Source organism: Scardinius erythrophthalmus (genome assembly GCF_964197995.2).
Source record: "Scardinius erythrophthalmus genome assembly, chromosome: 24".
Lineage (NCBI taxonomy): Eukaryota > Metazoa > Chordata > Actinopteri > Cypriniformes > Leuciscidae > Scardinius > Scardinius erythrophthalmus.
The window spans coordinates 11,857,701-11,877,723 of record NC_138244.1 but is presented as its reverse complement, the minus strand read 5'-3'; the positions used below and the strand labels follow the sequence as shown (position 1 = coordinate 11,877,723).

Sequence of the window (20,023 nt, the reverse complement as noted above, 5' to 3'; positions counted from 1 at the left end):
AATAGAATTTCCATGACATTATTTAAAGCTTGCATAATTGATAATCGCCCTACTGTTCAGGGTTCATTCTTTTCCTCTGCTTTGTAAATATTTAGGCTGATTAACTATTGTTTCCTCAATCTCAAGTTACTATAGTGCATAATCCTTAGTTCCTGAAGTAGCTCCACTTAAACGTAGTTCTCTGAACACAGAAGCTTTGTTATTTGAGTTTGCACATCACCTCACCTCAGTTATGAATGTATTGTACTTTTATATGCTGTATTGTCCTGCAGTGTGCTGTGTTTACTGTAGTCTTCATCAGTCTTATGTATACTAGCAGCAGAGAAACACAATTTCAAATGACGATTAATGACGACTATTTTTTCAGACCACAAGGGGGGGCCATTTCTTCTGGATGTCTTGAAAGATCAAACGAGGATAGACTAAACAATGGTATCTTGTATGACATTAATTTCTATGGTACATGACTGTGTATGAAGCGTGTATATCTGATGACAATCTCGTGGAATGAAAGAAAATTCGTCCTCGCACACTCTTCACGCTCTCTAATGCTGCTGACACAAATCTAACATTGAAGATTGATGAGGGTTAGCAATTGAGACAATCATGAGATTAATATATCTGGTTTAATAACCTGAACGTGAATCCAGATTATCTAGATTATGTAAAATCCATGAAGGATTAAAACAAATTAAGGCCATTGTGACAACCAAGCAAGAGTCATGTACACAACTGTCGTTTAAACTGTGCTACAACAAAAAAGCTGTTCCAACTATAAATGGGAAAAAAAAGTGGTTTCACCAGTGATTACATCTTATTTATGCTTCTCTACATTTATTAAGATTTCAAAAATAGCAAAAGTCTCTTTCACATACAATGAGCCAAACATTTTTTTTCCATGAACACTAAATACAAATCTATATGCACTGAATCAATGAAAATTAGTGGTATGATGATGAGGACAGCCATAAAAGAATGAATCATTTCATGCATTTCATATGAAAATCTCTAAATTACATTAAACTACCAAACTGTCCACTCTAAAAACTTGGATTGCATTGGATTTTTCTGAAGTAGTATCATGGCATTTAGCAAAATATAACAAAAACCTTATTTCATTGTGATGTAACAGCAATAATTGATTTTTACAATGTATTTGTAAATCATGACCACCTAAAGCAAGCAGACTGAAGTGCATTCTTTTACTTTAGATTCTTTTCTTTTTACCTGGACGCAGCACCAATGCATAAAGCAAACCAAAATAAACCCCCAAAACTGTGGCAGACAAGACTTTACACTGAGACACACCTGAGAAATAGCCTGACTGTGACATTCACAATTTTATTGCACGGCTGTTGTTATACATGACAGCATTTCAGTCCCACATTAAAGAATGTTTTTCTTGAGAATAGTCTGGGTTCTATGACATACAAAATATTCACATTCACTGTTGTCAAAGCAATGACCAGCATACAGAATTTCTTTATCAGTAGTGTGGTGCTCTGCTCTAATATATAAATAATGAACATTACTATCTCAATGCAATCGCTGCGATCAAGGTGAAGTTCAGATCTCTTTACAGCTAAAGTGTTTTGGTTCTTGTGCTGTTCAGAAAATCATAGGGTGACTGCAGGGGAGTCTCCGAAGTAAAAAAAGTTCATAGTGCAAATGTCAATCACATTAAGGCAAGAATATAAATGTAGAAAAATAGTTGTGCGTGCACATGTTTACCTTTGTTACAAAAAAGGTATGAAGGTTTTGTCCTCGATGAGAGAGAGCGACATGTTTTTCAGCTCCTCGGGGGAGTTGACAGCTTTGTAGCCGAGCTCATCTAAAATGTGCTGACATACAGTTTGTGTGTAATCAACTATGTCATGAGACAATTTCAACCTCCAGCTCTCTGCGTTGGCCGCCGAGTCCCTCAACGTGCCGTACTTATGCTTTGCTGACACATCGTTATTGCCTCTTGTGTTGTTATGTATCCAGTCCACCACGTTTTTTTCCAAAGAAAGACCAAGGAATTCATAAACCTCCTTGGTTTTTTGGAGCGGATTCCTGGCTAGGTCCTCGTATCTCACTAGCATGTACCGTCCTCGAAGCCACGGCGGCCGGCTTAAGCCCGTGGACACTGAGTTTAGAAAGTCGTCACACACTGTTGTTAGCTGAGTCAAATCCAGGTTGTAGGGTTTACGGCCGGTGGCTCTCCAGATCCGCCATAGGCGGTATGTGTCCCGAAAAGTTTCAATCCTCGATGATAATATTCCACGCGGGTCCCTCACCAGCTGGATCACTTTCAGATTAAGCCGAGGGTCCTCAATCAGTGCCTTAAGATCATTGACCTCTGGAATACGCACTGTTTTAATGGCCACGTGGCGTCTTTCCCGACATGATTCGGTTGCTAGGGTCAAGTTAAGGGAGGCACACTTTCGAACACAATCCCCCTCTTCTATATTGCCATCATTAGGGCTGAAGGCATCACAGACCGGCATAGAGCAGAGGGCTTTGCTGGCTCCTCGGCGAAAGAGTTTATCCGTGGTATGGTTTGCCGGCTGCGGTTTGATGTAACTCTCTAAGAAATACAAGTCGCAGTTGTACAAGCTTCTAAGAAGGTCACGACTTGCTCCCAGCATCACTCTGCGCTCAACAGCATATCTGCTGGAAGAAAGGTGAGGGATTAACGTCGTTTGGACATGATAAAGTGGCTCAAAAAGATAGAACACATCTGAATGCTGGTTGAACAACTGTCCAACGAAAGAGGAGCCGCTACGGGTGGTTGCCAAGATGAGGATGTGAGTCTTCCTGGAGGAATTGTAATTAAAATAAGGGTACTCATCGCACATCCGATCGAAGGACTCCACATCCTGTCCCAAACCACAGTTCAGAGGGTTAGGAACAGGGCACAAATGAAAAGGCTTAGCTGTAAAAGTCCTGATTGCTGTGTATTGGATCGCTATGGACACCAATGCAAGCAGAATCACAGCCTTCCAGGAACATTGCATGGCTGGGTAACTTCATTTAGAGGATGCAGTCCGATTTGATCCTATCGACAAAGATGCAGCTGGGGGAAAAAAAAGATATCTCGGTGAGTTAGGAAAAGTAAGGCATAAAGATGTATAACATTTAATTTAAACATCTAACCAGGTCTGAAATAACAAATAAATTTAATCTATGAACATTTAACTTCAGAAATTGTGATTTACAAGTCAATATCAAAAGCAAAAAACTACTTTAAATCTAGATGTGAAAGACCAATCTTAACTTGAGAGGCTCCTTGCTAAGCCTTAATTTCAAGCAGTCAAAGACAAATGTGCCTTCAAAATATATTATATTACATTCTACACTATGCTTCACAATGCAAGCCTTAAGCATTCGTTTATTGCAATATGACACTTTGATCAAGTACTTCACGTTTTAATGCAGCCAAACTCCTACAACTAAACTGCTTCCTACAGGCTTTTACACAAGCCGGAGGTATTTTGTTTTTCCCTTGGGGAAATCAGCAAAGGTTCGGCAACAGCATCTAGAATGCAGGCAGGTTAAAATCAGAATCTGGCACCAGTTCAGGCACCTGTAGAGAGATGCATTAATTGCAATACCTCACAATGCCATATGCATGCGTATTATGATAGGTTTGAAAGGCAGCCGTCGACGACCGCGCGCGTCGACTTCTGATTTACCGCAGTGCAACACAACTCGGTATTCAGTTGGAAATAAAAAAATAGCAGATCCGATCTGTCTGTCGACTATATAAAACGGTGACCAACTTATCTCCTATTCCAGCGCGAACATTTCAGATTTCCAACTAGGCTCGAAAATATCGTGAAATAAATACTTCGATATACTTGCCTCATATAAAGCTGTATGAGAACATGACGAAAATTTAAACAAAAGGAAAAAATCACCATATGCCGCGATGGCTTTGCGTAGTCGTCCCGTAACGCCCGTCATAGACGTTTTATCGCTTTAATTCACGTAGCCTATTCAGATGTCGAGGGGTTCCTTATTCCCTAAAACCCGATGAAAAGGTCGAATATCCTCAAGCAGCTCCATTCATGCACTGGATAAAACATTCAAAGACGGGCTCCGTGGAGAGACAACGGATGAATAAGGTATTGATGCGCATCCTCAGACATCTCTCTGTGACTAAACGCGAAACACCGGACGGATATTTCGCTCGTTCGTCGTGAGGAGAAGACTGAAGAGAGGTGTGCCAGTCGGTCCCGGATTAAGTAAAACGTAGACAGCCCTATGCGAATATTCACCCCCTTCCCACAAAACCACAGTTGACAAAGGCTGAGGAGAAAAAAACAGCACGGGGGGAGGCAGATTTGGTTCACTATTCGCGTCCTCCCTCAGAACATGTCTGTGCTCGACGCTAAAGCCTTTGAACATGGAGTTAGTTTGGATGAAGTGAGCTGGTGGCATCGAGAAATTTCATTCTTTTTTGCTCTTTCTCAGTCGCTATATATAGGCCCTATATTTAGGTGTAAGCGAAATTATTCGTATTCAAATTTGAGTTTATTCTTGTGATTAATGTCTTTTATTAACTTATTTTATGAATTTGACCTTGTTATTAATCGAATTATTCTTTTCTTAATGAATTATAGATCCTTTTTATGCCTTAGGCTGTTTCATGCATTTTTCGGTGCTATTGATTGTATTCAGAGTTAATTGCATGATGTACCATGTTATCAAAGTGCATCTGTTTTCATCTCTGCAGACATATGATGCAAGATCTGCTATATTACAAGAACTTAATGACCTAATCAGATCTCCATCCTTAAATGGCTGCAAAAGAAGAACCAAGAATATTAATAGGTATACTTTCCCTAGTCCCTTCCTGTTATGTAAGCATAGCATATAAAATGTTTATTTTCAGAAGACTCTGGGCTTCTTTCTTGTCTCTCTTTTAATTCTGCTAATATCTTACTTCTTTTGGGCCATTCTTTCTCTATACTCTGATCTTCTCACAATATTCATCTGTTAGATACAGTACAATACTTTGGATTTTATTATAAACTATTGAATATGATTGAACTTATTTTTGTTTAAACCTATTTTCTATTACAATTTTCAAATTGACTAATTCATTTGTTTTCTTTATAATTTTACATTTTTACTTAAATGTGTTATTCTGAATGGCCCAAAGTAATTATGTAATGGGACAGTATGTGTAGAAAAAGAGTGTTTTCCTCATTATACACATAATTAAGTTTGATTTTTTTTCGCCATATGATCTTATGTTGGTTCTAACTATTAGTGCTGTTTTTGTTTGAATAAGACTTTCAATGATAGTTATATGTAGGGCAGTGTACCTCAAAAATAAATTCCTGTGCTTTTTTCTGTATAATGAAATTTCCGAATTTTGTCCAATCCCTGACTTCAAAAGACTTAGAATGTAATGCACTTAATATAGGGTGAACTATTCCTTTAAACTTCATAGGCATATCATAATTGTCGTTGTTTGGCACTTTCATTTTGATTTTAGCTGCAGGATGCAATTAACAAAGTGCGATGGATGATCATTTCATGTCTTCATACAATCTAAAACTTGAGTTCATTTGGACCACAAATCTGCATTCCTTCCAACTCCAATTCTTCCTTTCATCTGCTGTGTTTTTCCCTTTTTATCCTTTCACCTGAAGCCAGACATTGGCATTTGAAATGGGGCTTTTCCCCCAGTTCAGTGTCTTGCAATCTCAGAAGCTGCCAAATGTGAGATTATGGTTGGCTTTTTGCGAAATCAGTTTTATCTTTGTGTGCTCAATGCAACCCCAATTTCAATCAGTGTGTGTACTCAACCATTTGAAAACGTCGGCCTGCATATTGGCGATGGCAGTACTGGGGTGAAGATGGGTGTATGTCCCCTTTATCCACCCTGCTGAGAGCTGGTAATAAGCTTTCAGACGCAAATGATCTTCCCCGCTCTGTCCACCGAACACTGCACTGCATCAACGATTCGGCAGTTATTTTCTAGTGCTCTGAATTTACGGATCCTCTATGACAACCGTGTCCAGAGAAATGAGGAAACCCAAAGCATGAAACGTGATTTCAATATGCGATTGTACTGTGCAAGAGGCAGAAGAAGCGAAACAAGAATAGACTTATGACAAACTCTGAAAGACCTCTTAGACTCTGGCTTGGTTTAATGGACTAGCAGAAAGGCCCAGAATTAAATGTTTTATTTATTCATAATTTCTTTTCACATTCTACACTTTTACAAAAATAAAGGGTCCGCAATGATGCCATTTTGGGCTGCACCTTTCAGTTAACAGATCTTAAAGGAACTATTTTTGTCTTAGTTTGAAGAACATTCCAATTATCTAAAGAACCCTTTTCCACTAAAGAACCTTTTGTTCAATAGAAGGGTTCTATGGATGTTAAAGTTTCTTAATGGAACCATAAATGCAAATTATTTATGGAACCATGAATGTCAATAAAGAACCTTTATTTTTAAAGTGGTCATGAACTGCATTGTTTTATAATGTTTCATGGGGAGCTTATAATGTTAGTATGATTTTTACATACATTTTTGTCATAATTAAAAATAAAAGCCATTTTTCCTATTCCCTGATTTTAGCCCTTTGATTTGAACGATCTGTTTGAAGGGTCTGCTGTGAGACTTCAGTGTAAACGGCCACTGTGATTGGCTAACATGTGGTACTCTCGAAAACTTTTAGCACGTTTTTACTATTAAGCTCTCTAGGTTAACTAATTGTGAAAAGTGTTTATTAGCATTGTATTTAGATCTATTGTATTATATTTAGATTGTGGTATGAAAGGTTGCAGTGATGAGCACTGAAGCCGATCATAGACATGTTGAGCGCATGAATGCAGTGATCTCGTCTCTCCAACTCCATTTCTGCACACTAACGAATGATTTCCTCATAACTAACATTGCAAACATAATGTAAATAAGAGATTCGTTGATTATAACAGGAGTTTTGTCGCGAGTCCAGAACTCAGTCACTGATAAACTCGCGCTGTTTGATTGACAGCTCCAGCAATTGTAAAGGGAGCGTTCTTTGATGCTTTCTATATGTAATTGATTCACAGTTTAAATATCAGATTATTTTCATCCTTCTAAGAGAAAGAATGTGAAGTTGACCATTTAGTCACTGGTTTGATTTACTGGCACATAGACAAAGAACATCTGACAGTACATGACTGTACATATCAGAAATCACTGATCTCAGATCAGGCATTAGAATTAACACGGTTACTTACATGTTGTCGCATTACTGTAGAGTCCATATCGTAAAAGTCTGTTTACAAAGCCTGCGCCGAAATTGCGACTGATTTACCAAAAAATCTACAGTGAAATGTACAGAACAAACAAATAATGGTCAACTGAGACATTCACATTGTTGAAAATAAATAACCACATTCTTAGCATTAGGATCCTTTGGAAGGTAATGTTATTTTTAGTCCAGTGATCCTGTATCGCTCTTCTCTCCAAGCCAGTGGGCGGGGCCAAAGTTGCAATGAAGTAGGCATTGATCTTCTTCTACAGATGCGGTCTTTCACCTATTATGTGTGGCACATTCCACAACGACTCGGAAGAAGTTTTCAGTTCTGAAACTGATATTCTTACTGTATGATGACCTCTTATATGTCAAAAGCTCAGCCCTTTAAGATCTTATGAAGTATAGCAAAATATTATGCTTTCCAGGCAGCCAACATGTTAGATTATTGACCAGTAAAAGCTTTTCAGGCTTTCAGACAAATTTCCCCAGCTTTAAACCCAAACTTCACCTACACAGGCTTAATGAATATGAGAACTGTCTCTGATGGTTCATACGTGAGTCAGGAACATTTGGGTCTCGGCTGGTCAAGGTTGTTCCTCTGCCGGATTTGGATCAGTGCCTCCAGACGAGACAGCTGACTTTATTTTGTGTAATTGAAAAGAGTTTGTGGGGGAGAGAAAGGGCTGGAAAACAGTGTGCCGTCAAGTCCAACTCTAATTAAGACAGGAGCTGCCATGGTGCTTTCCATTACACCAAACGGCTCCCTGGATCTGAAAACAGAAGCTGCATATTGCAGATTAGCTGACTTAAGAACAAGCCACGATGAGAATAAACAGCGCTGACGGTCTGTCAGTAGGTGTCTTTGATTTTTGTTTTTATTTTCATTGTTTCATTCTTCATTTTCATTGATTTTATTGGACAGGTGTGGAAGTGAAAATGACAGTTGTTGAAAATATGTTGAAAGCACTGTGGGTAGTGTTGCATATAATTGTGTTGTTCTCTGGTAAGATTTGCAGCACAGAGCTCTGTGCTTGAGCATTTGAAAATTTGGCCTGCTTATTGTTGGCAAAACAAATAAGTAGTCATGATTAGCTACTGTATTTTTCCAGACCACAAGAGGGTGTCATTTCTCCGATATGCCCTAAAGGTCAACAACAACAAAAAATCATTTTCCCAATCCATGTGTTGTCACATCCAGCAAGTTTGGATAAACAAACTTCTTTGTCTTTGCTTACATAGTACAATCTTTGCTCTTGAATAGTTATTTTTTTTGTTCTTTATGGTGCTATTTACTCTTGTGTGGATTCTATTTTTGTAATCACTTAATAAAACATGCTTGCACGCTACACACTCCCTTTGAAACTATAAAATGTGTTCTTTCATAATTTCAAAATATTCACATTCATTGTTGTCGAAGCAATGACTAACATACCTGAATATTTTTGTCATAAGTGTAGTGCTCTGTTTATTATTCAAATGATGAATAGATATCTGTGCCCATGATTGCTTTTATTATAAAAATAAACGTATGAAGGTTTTGTCCTCTCAAGAGAAAGCAATGTTTTTCATCTCCTTGGGGGAGTTGACAGCTTAGGCGAGCTCATCTAAAAATTGCTGACAAAACAGTTTGTGTGTAATCAACTATGTCATGAGACAATTTCAACGTCCAGCTTGCATTGGCTGCTGAGTCCCTTTATGTGCTGTACTTGTGCATTTTTGAACACAATCCCTTTCTCCCATATTGCCTTTGCAAAAACTTAAATGCCATCCCCTGAATTATAGCATGTCTGCTCCAGGCCTGAAGGGGATTGGCAGAAATAAAGGGCCAAGGGTCTGTGTGGCCGTCGATGCAGATGACATTTGTTGCTTATGGCGCTGACCATTTCCTCCACCAAGTCTTCCACTCGCTCAAGTCTCGAGACAGGAATATCATCCTCTTCCTACTTGAAGATTTTGGACCCTGTTGGTGAGTGGGGAAAAGTTGGACATTTTTAATGGGCTCTTGTAATATGTATTGCCCTTCTTCCAGCACAGTGTGTCATGGTTTTGCGGTGCACAGAGAGCATTTTAAACAGCCCGAAGCCCTTGACGAGGGAGTAATTGCCCGATCGTGTTTTGATATGTATGTGTGGAGATTTTTGACAGCAATAAATGACTGCACAATTTTGTAATAGGTCACCGAAAAGTACAGGGTCAAGAGCGCAGTTATGAATAATTCAGAATGTCCTTTTCAAATCCTGCTGTTGTGTTGCCCCCATGTAACATTGCAAACCCCATAAAAAAATCCCAGGCTGAATAAATTCCCTTTAAATACAGTATATCTATTCTTTTTGTAACTTCATATGCCTCTTAGGTTTAAAAGCGTCTAGGTTAAAAGTATTTGTAAAAAAAATTGTTTTCATTTTGGTCATCACTGATTATGAGATTGAAGTTAAAAAGGAGATCGAATAGTCGTTTGCACTTAAACGAGAGACCTAATTACACATCCTAGATGAGTGTAGTTGAAGGCTCATCCCTGTTGCTAATTAACCCCACACAACTATCATGGCACCCAGATCACATAAATCATAGCCATTGGAAATATTATTTTTGTTCAGACGTGACCGTGATTTCAATCTGTATGACATTTATGGGCCGCAAATAATGATGTATGCCAAGCAAATCACTTTTAAGTGAGAGCAATCACTTTTTCAGCCCACTGCTCTTGTGCTTTGTTTAATTGAAAGAGAGTCATTACGGAAGCCATATCAGCCCTAATGCTACAAGAACAAGAACCGTATGATTTCACATTACATTGAAAGCATCAAGTAAACAGCCGCGTGAGAAAAAGTCTTACTTAAATGCCATATATTTTTATTATTGGTATCAATCTGAATGTATTTTAAAATTTTCTTGTATATAAGATTCATTTGATTTACACATATTTTAACTAAACAAAGGGGTTCACTTTGGTGGTTGTTGTTATTGAACCAAGAATCTTAACTTAATTAACTTTCATTGCAGTGTCATATGTTTCAATACAGTGATAAATACTGGCCAAAGTTGTTTAATTCCCGTCCAAATTCCTGTTCTAGCAAGCACAGAAGCCAAACGTAAAGACAAGTTAAGCATGAATTTGTTTAAAAAAACATGAAGAACATGCCAGGGATGTGGGCAGGTTCAAAGTAATGAGTCACAGGAAGTTAAGAAAACTTGAAGAGATGGGTTTTTGTAAGAAAAATATCTACAATTTAAAACTTAAACTATAAACTATAATCACTGGCTTCTGGCAACGGCTTTACGCGCATTCAAGAGAGAGCCCAGGCGGAACCCTAAACGCCATAAGTCTTTGATCACTGGAATCCGCAATGGAGCTGATTTATTGAATTTGTTTTACGCATAATTCTATAGGGCTGTATGTATACGTGGGCTATATGGAGAAAATAAAAAAAAACCACAAAATAACTACAAATATTATGCGGTAAAATGTCAAAACAACTCTAAAATCATGCACTAGAGTTGTGTGGGATGTGGGTAAATTAAACGTGATTCTTGTTTTTTTCACTGCTGAGAATTGATTGGCTCTAGAAAAGTGTGCATTCTATTCAGCTTGCTGTCAAAGCCAATAATAACCAACTGAGGAACCGCAGAGCCATGCGTCACAACGGTGCCAGGCCAGCAGTCTCAGACCAGAGTTGGGGTGGAGCTAATAGCATCATTAAGGGTAGATTTAGTGGTTGGGTGAGGTTTGGCATTTGTTAAAGGGATAGTTCACCCAAAAATGAAAATTCTGTCATTAATTACTCACCCTCATGTCTTTCCAAACCCGTAAGACCTACGTGCATCTCCGGAACACAAATTAAGATATTTTTTATGAAATCCGAGAGCTTTCTGAACCCCCATAGACTGCAACGTTATTACTACTTTCAAGGCCCAGAAAGGTAGTAAATACATTGTTAAAATAGCCCATTTGACTACAGTTGTTCAACCTTAAAGGGATAGTTCACCCAAAAATGGAAATTCTGTCATCATTTACTCTCCCTCAAGTTGTTCCAAACCTGTATGATTTCATTTCTTCTGCTAAACACAAAAGAAGATATTTTAAAGAAGGTTGGTAATTAAGCTCTTGGATGTCATGAAATATATCTTCATTTGTGTTCTAAAGAAAGATCTCACGGGTTTGCAATGACATGAGGGTGAGTAATTAATTACATAATTTTCATTTTTTGAGTGAACTAACCCTTTAACGAATGCCCAACCCCTCCCAACCACTATTAAAACCTACCCTTAATGATGCCATAAATAATGCTCCAATAATGACAGAAATGTAATTTTTGGGTGAACTAAGGGAGAGCTTATAGTTGCCACAGGTTTATTATATTAACAACTGCATTATATTAATGGTTGTAACCAGTGGGGATTTCTTTAAGACTGCACAATGTCAAAAAATTAATGGTCAAATATGTTCTATTGTGTTAACATTTTATTGACTAAAAATGCGTTAGAAAACGTTCATCTCAAAGACGAGTTCGTTCAGAATCAGTTACATAGCAGGTCGGCCGACTCGATTTCCTTCTCATACATTCACGTAGAGTCTGCAGTGCATTTCCCTGTTGAAGCCTAGCGTCCATAGAGCTGGTAAGTCCCGCCCATCCGTAAAACCCCAAGTGGACCTCTAGGTTGAAAAATCGTCAATGCAAGTGAATGGGAGAAAATAATTATTTTCTGGTCCCGTTTGAATTGTGCCATGAATGTGAACATACGTTGTCTGTGAATTTTTAATATAATTTTTCATGTTACGAGTTTGACAGTATATTGTATGATTCTTCGGCTAGCAGTTGTGGAAAAGCCATAACGAGAAAGACTACATGTCGCCTATGTGACGTCACCCCATAAAGTTGACTTACCCGTGGTTTTCGCCAACCTCAACGATTTTGTCCTCTCCCTGAAAGAAGGCGGTGAAGTGCACCAAAGACACAGCCATGTTTAGCGGGATCCGTGAGCTAGTGTCCGTGTGCGAGTGGTGGTGACGTTTCAAACGTGTCGAAAGCAGCGAAGAGTTGTAGTCCACAAAGTGCTCTCACACAAAGTCTAACCGTATCAAACTTCTACCCGCTAAATTGTAGAATTCTTTACATGAAAAATTATATTAAAAATTCACAGAAAACATATGTTCACATTCATGGCACAATTCAAAGGGACCAGAAAATAATAATTTTCTCACATTCACTTGCATTGACGATTTTTCAACCTAGAGGTCCAGTGGGGTTAGCGGAAGGGGCGGGACTTACCAGCTCTATTGACTTCAATGAGGTTGCTTTGAACAGTTTTTTTCAGTGCTTCGAAACTAGACGGTCATTGGATAAATGCTGCGATTATGTCCCACCCACGGACGCTCAGCGCCTCTGGGGGTGAATGAAGAGTGGGCTGGCCTGGAGTCCGGTCTTCTGCGTGATGATTGGAGGGTCTGTCGAAAGACTGCGTCTCCTTTTGATTGACAGCGATTTCATACAATAAAAAGTCGCTGATGCTGAAGCTGTTCGAGCTCAGTCCCATCGCGGATTTTTCAAGTGTAGTCGAAAGACAAACTGCTGCAACCTATTTCTTGGTATTTGCTTGTCGAATTTGCTAGCCGATTTTCATAATACATTTCACACAATTATACATTTATACCTTTATTATATAATTACTTATTATATTTTTTTATATTATTATTACTAATAATTAAAAAAAAATATTATTAAAATAATTAAAAACATATATTATTAGTAGTAGTAGTATTATACTTTATTAAATTATTATTTATATCTTTATTATATTATTAATTATTAAAAGACGCCTAGTTGGTACGACAGGGTCACAGAGCATTTTCTTGAAAAGGAACGTAGAATTTACGTATAAATAAATGGACAATTTTTATGATGTAGGCCGAAAATGAGCTTCCCCTCTTTGAAAGACCAGCAGCCGCCACTGGTTGTAACTGAAAAAAAACCCCTGCATTTTGGTAAAAAGTCACATAAGTGAAATTTTGTGGGCAAAAAGGTCCTTTGTTGATTGTCAATACTAGTGTAGTAGTGATGAATGAAGTACAGCTCACACAGAAGTCACTTTCAAACTAAACAGCAAATAACAAATAAATGACATGCTACAGTATGTGCGTTTGATGTCCTACACTCAGGAAAAACTGAAATCCGTTCCCCTGATTTGTAGCATTTCTCCTCCACCTGATGGAACAGGTCTGAAGGGGACCCTTTTGATTGGCAGAAATGAAGGGCCAAGGGTCTGTGTGGGTGTTGATCCAGATGGTATTCTGTTGCTTTGTGCACAGAGCATGTCAAGTCCAGTCTACCTGGAGGACACGCTCAGGGCTCAGGACAGGAATATCATCCTGTTCCTACTCAAAGATTTTGGATCTGTCCTTGCTGTGCAGGATAAAGGAGGAGCCAGACATATTTAATGGCCTCTTGTAATACATTCTGCCCTTCTTCCAGCACAGTGTGTTTTTGGGGTGCACAGAGAGCATTTTAAACAGCCCGAAGCCCTTGACGAGGGAGTAATTGCCCGATCGTGTTTGGATATGTATGTGTGGAGATTTTTGGCAGCAATAAATGACTGCACAATTTTGTAATGGGTCACTGAAAAAGTACAGGGTCAAGAGCGCAGTTATGAATAATTCAGAATGTCCTTTTCAAGATGAGGCCTGCTATTGTGATGTCTCTATGTAACATTGCAAACCCCATAAAAAATACGGGATGAATAAATTCCTCATAAATATGTCTGAGTATTTACATGCTTTTTGCAACTTCAAATGCCTCTTAGGTCCAAGAGCATCTAGGTTTAAAGTATTCATTAAATATGATTTAATTTCGGTCATGCAGAATCACTGAATATGAGATTGAAGTTTAAAAGGAGATCGAATAGTCGTTTGCACTTAAACGAAAGACTTAATTACACATCCTAGATGAGTGTAGTTGAAGGCTCATCCCTGTTGCTAATTAACCCCACACAACCATCATGACACCCAGATCACATAAATCATAGCCATTGGAAATATTATTTTTGTTCAGACGTGACCGTGATTTCAATCTCTATGACTTTTATGGACCACTAATAATGATGTATGCCAAGCAAATCGCTTTTAAGTGAGAGCAATCACTTTTTCAGCCCACTGCTCTTGTGCTTTGTTTAATTGAAAGAGAGTCATTACAAAAGCCATATCAGCCCTAATGCTACAAGAACAAGAACCGTAATGACTTCACGGCAGATAAGTGTACTGAATATAAGATCTGAGGGCGTTCAGTGGTATTTGATCCATGGGCAGTTGAGTCATTAATGGAGATTTTGTGTTAAAAATGAGTTTTTCTGGTGTCAGGTCATACAAGGTCATTTTTAACAATGGCATATATGAATCATGTATTTTTTTCTCATTGTTCAGTTATACTGAAAGTGACAATAAACATTAAATTCCCATTAACAAAAGGAAAGGGTATTTTATTCATGGTATGCCTACCAGTCTGAACCAGTCTCTTGACAGTTTTATCATAATTATATTAGGAAAAGGGATTTCCCAAAAACAAATTTCCTAGCCATTTTTTCAGGATCTGACTTTGCTTCAAAAGATTCTCCAATTCAAAAACGTCACTTTAGAACTAGCAACGAAACTAGTTCCAGGCGGTGCAACACACTGTTCCTGAATGATTCAGTGTTTTTACATGGATTGAGTAAATGACTCAATGACTCGTTCATAAAGACAGTTGTTCAGTGTTTTGAATGAATGATTCAAATAACTCACTCATACTGACAAGTCACTTGTTGCTACTGGCATAACGTAACCTATGGAAAGAGTGATTGCTATGTGGTTACTGGTTGTTCTTTATGGTTGCTATAGACCTTATTCACAGCAGTGCCATCTTGGATTTTTAACCTGAATGAAAGCGAGGCAGAGATAGACGTATATCTCTTTAGTGGGTCGTACTGTGTTTTTGGATTGTTCTGCTGATGAAACAATGCAAAGATATCTTTCCAAGAAACTTCAGTAGACATAATAACTCCATAAAACATGAGCTGTGGAAAATTATAAGTGGAATAGGAGCTTTATACAGCTTTTACAGCGGATGCCATTGAAAACACAGTAAGTCTATCCGTCACAGCCTCGCTTTCTAACCTGTCATGGCGCTGCTTTGAATAAGGTATATTCTTGCAAGGATGTAATCCTTCAATTCTTTAATATAAATCTGAGACTTTTATTACCAGTATTTTCCGCCAAGGAAAAGTTGTATGTATAATCATATCATAACTTTACTTAAAATGCTAATTCCACCCAGAATAAATTTCCTAAGGCAATGTAGTTTACCTGTTTGGGGGTGGTTGTTATTTAATCTGGAATCTTAAAGGGCACCTATTATGCAAAATTCACTTTTACATGGTGTTTGAACATAAATGTGTGTTGGCAGTGTGTAAGCAAAACCACCCTAGAATGATAAAAATCCACCCAGTAGTTTTTTTACTATCTCAATAAATCATAAGCACTGTCTCAGAACACCCTGTTCTAGATTTCCCTCATTGTGACGTAGAATTGAGCTAAGCCCCACCGACGTGATTTGATTGACATCTGGTTTTGGCATAGACCCCGCCCTCGGTGATCTGTGTACACCATCCTCCATTGTTTCAACGACAGCCGGTAATGTCTCCTAAGAAGTGTAGGTGTTCTGTTGTGGGATGTAAGAATGGACATACTAGTCTTCACTGACATTTTATTTATGAAGAAAAGGCACCACTTAAACTTCCTAAATACGAGATTCATTTTCTGACTGACTATTTAGTGAACGAGGGTCAAAGTTAATCCTCAAGTGTGGATCGTTGCCTACTGTTCGCGATTCAACGTCACCTCCAGAAGTAAGTGTATTTTGTGATTTTTGAGCAAATAGTCATTTCAATCGATGTCAGCCAGTTCAACAACAAATGCGTCTAAAGCTATTTATTGTCGTCGTCATAGGATGTCTCAACAAACAACATCAGACAGTTTTATGTCACGTAGGCATTTTTTTTTTTTGCAGCATTTACAAATGTAAATAAATTAAGGTCTGCTCTATCTCCATAGACAGTATATAAACGTCTATCTCCCTCCCCTTAAGAAATAAATAAATAAATCGTTTGTACTTAGCAAACGTTATCACAGTAGTGTGTGTTTGTGTGTGTGTGTGTGTGTGTGTGTGTGTGTGTGTGTAGTTTCAAAAAATTGCGCGAACGTTATCACAGTTCGTTTGTGTGTGTGTGTGTATGCGTGTGTGTGTGTGTGTGTTGCACATCCATAATGGCAAAGGGGACGCGATTAAAACTTTGTAAGTACATAAATGTATCAAATAACCATTCCGAGACGTTTAGTCCATTCTCATTCGTGTTTATTCTGTGCCAGAGTCTCTGTCTTCATCATCTGGGTCCAGCAGCAGGGCGGGGATATGCAGCTCATTTACATTTAAAGTGGTAGACGCCAAAACAGCTCTTTTTAAAACAGGCCCCAAAAATGACATTTTCAAATGGTTATAATAAATAAACTGTGGGGTATTTTGTGCTGAAACTTCACAAATGCATTCTGGGGACACCCAAGACCAATATTACATCTTCTAAAAAGGGGCATAATAGGTGCCCTTTAACTAAGATTAATTAAAATTCACTAAAACATCTGCAGCATCACTTTGTGCTATTATACTGATATTATTACATTTTTCCCTGTACTTCAAAGCTCATGTCACCATATGATAAATATTGTCCAAGGTTGTTTCCTCATTCACTACAATTAGGCTTTATAGTGACTTTAAATGATTTAGTAATTTGCATATTACTTTAATACATGGCCATCATCATTTGTTAAATCTATTTCTTTTTTCATTATAGTGGAAAGCTAGATTTCTTTTTAATTTGACTTAAAGGGGGGGGTGAAATGCTATTTCATGCATACTGAGTTTTTTACACTGTTAAAGAGTTGGATTCCCATGCTAAACATGGACAAAGTTACAAAAATTAAGTTGTACGTTTGAAGGAGTATTTTGGTTCCAAAAATACTCCTTCCGGTTTGTCACAAGTTTCGGAAAGTTTTTTCCGAGTATGGGCATGTGTGACGTCAGATGTGGCGGAATTTCCTTATATGGGTCCTAAGGGCACTTCTCCGGAAGAGCGCGCGCGCACACGTAGACCAGAGCAGAGACATTCACTGACCAGAGCGAGAGAGCGAAATGTCACCAAAGTGTGTTTTTGGTTGCCAGGGCAAGACAACCCTGCACAGATTATAACAAAAAAAAACATCATTAAGGGACCAGTGGATGGAGTTTATTTTTACAGAGCATCAACGGAGTTGTGCAAGTGTTTTTGTTTGTTCCCTGCATTTCGACGATGATTGTTTTATAAACAAAGCCCAGATCGACGGATTTGCAGATCGTCTAATGCTTAAGGATCGAGCAGTCACAATGATAAAGGTTTGCGGTCGTGCGTTGGAACCGGGCGGTGAGTAAAACTGCTTCAAATGTCTCTGTGTGTTGTTGTTAGCTCGGCGCGTTAGCACAGCTTTAGCTTCGCCCACACGGCCCGCCTCCAGACGCTCGGTTTTCTCCGGAAAGACTCGGTACAGCCTATCTTTCTTTTATAAATATAATAAAACTAAAGACTTTTTGGAGATATGAAGGATGCAATACTACTCTATAGGTACTCAAGATTAACAGGAGATTGAGTGAAAATGAGCATTTCACCCCCCCTTTAATGATGGAATCAAAGCTCACTTCAAACACTATATTGGATTTCCATATTATATATACTGTATATATATATATATATATATATATATATATATATATATATATATATACCAAGAAGGCAAAGCCATGATGGTGTTTTGCGCTCCCAGAATAATGATCTTCTCTCATTTGCAGTGCCCTCACCTCTGTCTCTGTCTCTTGAGAGAGACTCCTGCATTACTCTTTCCCCCTAAAAAGCTTAACCTGCTTTACCTGCTGCTCCAAGCACCTCAGCCGCATGACAAAAATAACAGTTAGAGCCACCTTAAACATTCAGGACATTTGGGGCCGAGCACATTTCTTTTCATAATGCATTTTTGAGAAACCAAGGTCTTTGTATCTTACCGTAGCTAACTTAATTCCAGCTTTACATGCAGGTTTTTCGGGTCTGAAAAGAAACTTGATTTTCCTTGTGTGAGTCACAGTATGACCATAAAAAAAAAAAACATTTCTGAGACATAATTCAAAGGCTAATGTATAGTGTAATATAAAACACAGGTTTCAAATCATATATCAGCACCCTCACGTCCACATAGCCATCATTCAATATTTCAAGCATTATTAAAAGTACCTTTTTTTCACCCCACAAAACCTCACCACTCCCATTGCTTCACATTAGAAGGATCGTTATGGTGAAAATACATCACCTTCCTCTAATTACTTTGCCCTCTATTGGAATGAACTCTTTCCATCCATTTATTAAGTGCTACAGTTTACTTAAATTACTGCCATCATTTTCTCTTTTCCTGCTCTTCCTCTATTCTCTCTTCTTCTCTCTTGTTCCCTAAATAGATGCATTTCTAGCTGTTAGCAGAGTTTGTGGGACAGACTGAATTATGGAATCATACGAGCTTTGGGTGCTTTAATGGTTTTTCTAAGATTACAGAAACAACACAAAAAGCCTATACTGGATTAGGGCAGATGTATTACATTGTGATGGATCACAGAGCCAGGATTTGGCAGTCAAACCGAGCATAAAAGACGTCCATTTTTAGAAACATCCTATCAAAGCCATCCCACCTGAGAACCATCAAATTTTCTTTTAATTGGAAATCTTTCATCCAGGCTCTGATGGAGTGTTTCTGACATGGCCACTGAGGATGGCTCAGTTTGAAATGTATATGTTTTTTTTACTTTGAAGACAATGTGCAGGTTTCAACTGTTTTTGTATATAGAATGAAAGTCAATGGGGTCCAAAACAACTTTGTTTAATCTATCTATAAAAATATACCATTCAAATGCCATATCTTTTTTGTTTTACAAAATATTTTCTTTAGTGTTCCACAGAAGAAAAAAGTCTAACAGGTTTCAACATTAGGTGAGTAAATGATTACAGAATGTTCATGATGAGCCATCCCTTTAAAATAAAACAAATCAACTAATCTAATACAAGTGAGTGCTATATTTTGTTGGAGCCGATAGCCTCGTGGGCAGCGCCTCCAGCGACCCAAATTCGATTTCTGGCTCAAGGTCCTTTGCTGATCCTGTTCCCCTCTCTCCACCCGTGCTTTCCTGTCTGTTCTCTATCCTATCCAATAAAGGCATATAAATAAAACTTAAAAAAAGTATGTGCTGTATTTCAGCGCATAAACCTTTTAGTGGTTTAGAACTAAAAATAGCATAGGCTATATGAATTAAGTCACTGTCATTCTTCTCAGCACAAACACGCCTCCATTATATGCAAATGAGTCTTGTGCCGCAAAAAATTGGCACTATTTGCCAGGCCAAATCAACCTTGAGCTAAAAGCACGAAGTAACATAAATTTTGTTTTAAATATGTACTTTATTATACACAGTTGTGAACTGCATTAGCCGAATGAAATGTTCAAAGCTGAAAATCACCCTCACTTTCTCCTCAGGAAAGCAAGTGACGAGTTAAACCGCCGCTCAGGAGGCCGAGAAGAGCCTAGAACAGGGTGATCCCTGCTCTTGAGTGAGATGCTAATGATGATAAATGGTGTATGTGTGGATTAATGAGAACAGAGGACCAGACGGAGGGAACCGGGAGTT

At 38.3% G+C, this 20,023-nt stretch overlaps 1 protein-coding gene across 1 annotated transcript; it reads right to left on the bottom strand.

The window, feature by feature from the left end:
- Positions 1-1,736: 1,736 nt before the first annotated feature.
- On the bottom strand, positions 1,737-2,999 carry chst1 (carbohydrate (keratan sulfate Gal-6) sulfotransferase 1; the record flags this gene model as incomplete). Its single annotated transcript, XM_081355991.1, has 1 exon — positions 1,737-2,999. The coding sequence occupies one exon, from the start codon at positions 2,997-2,999 to the stop codon at positions 1,737-1,739; it is 1,263 nt and encodes a 420-aa protein (XP_081212117.1).
- Between the last annotated feature and the right edge of the window lie 17,024 nt (positions 3,000-20,023).